This window comes from Vigna radiata, unplaced genomic scaffold (assembly GCF_000741045.1).
Source record: "Vigna radiata var. radiata cultivar VC1973A unplaced genomic scaffold, Vradiata_ver6 scaffold_23, whole genome shotgun sequence".
Classification (NCBI taxonomy): Eukaryota; Viridiplantae; Streptophyta; class Magnoliopsida; order Fabales; family Fabaceae; genus Vigna; species Vigna radiata.
The window spans coordinates 2,986,277-2,990,785 of record NW_014541837.1 but is presented as its reverse complement, the minus strand read 5'-3'; the positions used below and the strand labels follow the sequence as shown (position 1 = coordinate 2,990,785).

Sequence of the window (4,509 nt, the reverse complement as noted above, 5' to 3'; positions counted from 1 at the left end):
AGACAGGAGAAGGAGGAAAGTTAGACACCCTACAAGTGAAAACTTTCCTTCTCCAGAAGAACTTTTGCACTCTTCTTTTGAGACCTCTGCACAGAATACTGAGGATATGGCGAACCAATCACCTCCTAGGCGTACACTTGGGGACGCATCCAACATGGTGGGACCTATGAACTTCAACAACATAGCTTTGCCTACAGACAATGCAACCAATATGGTTATGAACCCTGCTCTTATTCAGCTTGTTCAGAGCAATCAGTTTCACGGAATGTTAAATGAAAATCCATATGATCATTTAACAACTTTCAGTGAGATTTGCAACACTGTGAAGATCAATGGAGTCTCTGACGACAGGGTTAGACTCAATCTGTTTCCTTTCTCTCTTGGAGGAAACGCCAAAGCTTGGTTGCATTCGTTCGAGGAAGGCACATTTAGAAACTGGGATGTGTTGGCAGCAAAATTTGTGAACAAATTATTCCCGCCAACCAAGATTAATCAAGGGAAGTTAGAGATCTCTGCCTTCAAACAAGGAATGGAGGAAACTCTAGGCCAAGCATGGGATAGATTTAAAAGCTTGCTAAGAAAGACTCCTGTCCATGGACTTGATAAGACTTCATATCTACTTGCCTTCCTGGGGGGCCTCCATACTCAGTCTAAAATGATGATAGATGCTTCCGCTAGAGGCAGCATAAATACCAAGACTGAAGATGAGGCATATGATCTGATTGAGAGCATGGCCATGAGTGAAGTAGTACACAGTGAGAGAGGCGCACAGAAGGGAGGACTCTTGCATCTCCCTGCTAATGATGGTGGCCCAAAATCATCTCCTAAACCAGAAATTGGACAAGCTGACAACGATCCTTGCTGAATTTCCAATTGGGGTAAGAAACGTTTCTCAAACCCAACAACTTTGCAACTTATGTGGTGGAGACCATATCAATGGTCAATGTGTTTCCCGAGGAGTTACAGCAGGATGTTAACTGCATGGGAGCCCAGTTTTCGTACAAGCAAGGTGCTTTCAACCAAGGCAGTTTCAGCCAAGGTTGGAAGAATCACCCCAGTGTTGGGCAACATTAGAATAATCCTTCTGGACCTGTACGAGGCTTTCGGCAGATACAACCATCACCTTTATGGCAGCAAGTCAACAGCTTGACAGAGACAGTCAGAGACCTCAATGACCGATTTGATAAATTCTTCAAAGTCTATGAATCTCAACTAAATAGTGATCAAGCTAGCTTCAGGTCATTGGAAACACAGATTGGGCAGCTGTCAAAAAAAATAGAAACCACAAAGAAAAATTAGTTTAGGGCTAATACTGATGTTAACCCTAAAGATGAGTGCAAAGCTATTCTAACAAGCCATAAAAGGAAGGCAGACTGGGAGCCAATTGATTTTGAAAACAATGAAAAAGGATATGAGGAGATGATGGATGTTAATGACGTCAATAAGAAAGGAAGCAGTGAAGATGAAATTGAACTCGCCGATGAAGAAGAGGATCCTGAAGAAGATATTGTTGAGCCAGAAAAGGAAGAAAGAATTGAACTCACTGATGAAGAAGAGGATCCTGAAGAAGACGTTATTGAGCCAGAAAAGAAAGAGGGAGTTGAATTAACTAAAGAAGAAGAGGAGTTTGTAGATCGACCTCAAAAGACAAAGCACCCACCTAAAGTAGAAGATCCAGGATGTTTAACAATCTCCTGTGTTCTGAATGAGTGTGATGTGGGGGAAGCCATGATAGACTCTGGAGCTAGCATTAATATGTTACCCAAGCATTTCTTAACAAAGTTCAGAGGACTAGTGCTGAAACCATCTAATGTTATTGTGACGATAGCAGATGGATCCATGGCAAAATCAATTGGTATGGTGGAGGATGTAATTGTGCGAGTGGAGAAACTTGAGTTCTTAGTTGATTTTATCGTCATGGATGTGGACAATGATGAAGAGATTCCTGTGATTTTGGGAAGACCTTTCATGGCAACGTCCAAGATGCTTATTAGTGTCCATGATAAAAGGATAATGATGAGAGATGAGGAATACATGCTTCTCTATACTGGCTATGAGAAGGAGGAGGTCAGAATGATAAGGAGAGTCGGACATAAGAAGCCTGAAAGAGAAGCTGCTTCTGAAGATAGAACATCAGGTATTGTTTATACTAACAGCTGTAATGTTTTGCAGGCACTTGTGTATCAAGAAAGAAGATATATCCAGTCCGAATTAGGGGAAGACCCATTCCAGCCAGGCATTAAAGTGAAATATAAGAAGAGGGAGTTGGTATTAAAATAGCTTAAGGAAGAGGGAGTGGTAGAGATCAGAAGGCCTTACTCCACAACAATTTGAAAGGTGGAAAGAAGAAAGCTGAGCAAGTAGGATGATGAAGATCCCAGCATGAAGAAGAAGAGTTGATTTGCTGGAAAGCACTTTTTGTATTTTTGAACAATTTTCTTTTTGTTTTATGTTTCTGTTGAACATGTAATTTTTGAATTTTTGGAACAATTTTTGGGTGCATATACTGGGGGATGCCAAATTTTGTGGAACTACTGGAGAACACAGGAAGGTACACCTACTGATGGGTGTTGGAAGGATTTGCACTTACTGACAAGTGCTAAACAGGTTTGGGTCAGGCTCGCGACGTTAAACAAGCGCTACTAGGAGGCAACCTAGATTCTCTCTCTCACCTTTGCATTTAAATTCTTAGAATAGGTTGAATTTTATTTTCAGTGTGTATGCTTGGCTTGAATACTTTTTCTGAAGATGTTTGACTGAATGATTTGCATGATGAGCCTATTTGATGAGGGTTTGATATGGATGAGAATTGAGTTGCAATGCATGTTGATATTCTGTGAGATAGATGGGTGATGATTTATAATTGTGGTTATGATGCTAAGCAGGGTGTATGAATGAATATTGCATGAGAAAGCGTGTTGTGTGAGGTATTGAGCTCCAGAGTTTTTATTGTTGTATGTATTTTTCACAGGAAATGATGAATGATATTGCCTTAATCTGGATGATTGATTGAATTGCATGTAAATGTCATATGATCAAGGCCATTTTTGAAAACCCTTCTCTAGCCAAATTTTTACCCAAAGTACTTGAAAATATTATACCCTTTTTGAACCTTAGCCTCAAACAGGTTGTGAACCCTTATCTTAAAATTCTTTACCTTGAGTTGGGATGAGTTTAATTGTATGTGATGAAAAGGTTCAAGTTTGGGTTTGCATAGGGGAAATTGGAAGGCAATTGAAAAGCATTGAGCTCAAAAGTTGTTAAAGAAAAATACATGAGAAAAAGAAAAGAAAAGAAGAAAAGCATGAAGATGAGCTCAGTGCAAAAGAAAAGGGGAAATGTTGAATACTATGATAGTTCTCTTGACTCAAGGATTTTGCATTCCAGAAAAACCAATTCTTCTTGTTAGCCCAACCTCATTACAAGCCTTCGAAAAGTCCTTTTGATGGCATTTGCATGCAAGGATTTTGGTTGTTTTAGATGAATGGAAATTTTGTTTCATGTGACTTGTGAATGATAGAGTCTTGGAGTGTTACCCTAAACACTTGAGTGATTGAGTGAAACACTTGCCTGGTGAGCATTGCTAAATTTCATGATTGCATCTTTGCTTAGTGGATTGACCATTCATAATGTGTACCATTTGTTGAGTACCTTGTGAAATGAACTGAATTGAAAGCATGTATGCATCTTGATTTGATTCCACTAAAAATCTGAAGTTGAGTAGTTCTTGTCATGTAAGTTAGGAATGTTGAACCATTGGATGAAATAGTAGAAAGCCAAGTTTCGTTTTGTTCATTGTTTTGTTTTGTTTGCTTGAGGACAAGCAAAGTTCTAAGTTTGGGGTTGTGATAACGGTTGAAAAACAGTTATTTTCATATGCCATTTTAGACCAAATTACACCTTTTAAGACTTAAACGAGCTTAGAATCAAGTAAAACTCAATAAATGAGTCAGTAGAGAGTCAAAAGTTGTTTTTAGCGATATTATGCTTGTTTTGCATTGCTTTGTAGTAATTTTGATGAAAGTGAAGATTGGCGTTGAAGATGAAGGTCTAAGACTCAAGATAACGGAAGAAAATTGAAGAAAAGAAGAGTCACGAAACCACCCGGTGGCAAAATTCACCTGGGCAGTCCAAGGCGAGGAGAAGGCACCTGCGTGGGCGCTGGGCGGATTTCCGATTAGAGGTAAACCGCCGAGCGGCATAAGTGTGCTGCCGGGCGGTTGTCCGCTGGGCCTGGACCTGTTTTCTATGACGCTCCTCAGCTGTAAATAGCCCTGTTACGATTTCATTCTCATTCTTTTGACAGAAGNGGGCGGCCAGACCTAATTTTCACTCTCTGGAGAGGATCTCTTGGATGCTTAGGCTCCTTTTCATCTTATCTAGGGTTTGCTTTTCCATTCTTCCATTATTTTTCATCTAGGTTCACCATGACAATGGTGAAATAAACCCTTTTGTTGTTGGGGGAAACAATGTAATCTTTTGAAACTCTCTTTTATTGAAACTCTTGTT

General features: G+C 39.8%; 1 protein-coding gene across 1 annotated transcript in view; it reads left to right on the top strand.

Moving 5' to 3' along the window:
* Positions 1–936: 936 nt before the first annotated feature.
* The window catches only part of LOC106778539 (glutamic acid-rich protein-like), a 4,678-nt gene continuing 1,105 nt past the window's right edge, over positions 937–4,509 (top strand). Inside the window, exons 1-3 of the mRNA XM_014666508.1 lie at positions 937–1,039; positions 1,331–1,947; positions 2,062–2,137. Coding sequence (XP_014521994.1) covers positions 937–1,039; positions 1,331–1,947; positions 2,062–2,137 — 796 coding nt within the window. The remainder of the gene's footprint in view (positions 1,040–1,330; positions 1,948–2,061; positions 2,138–4,509) is intronic.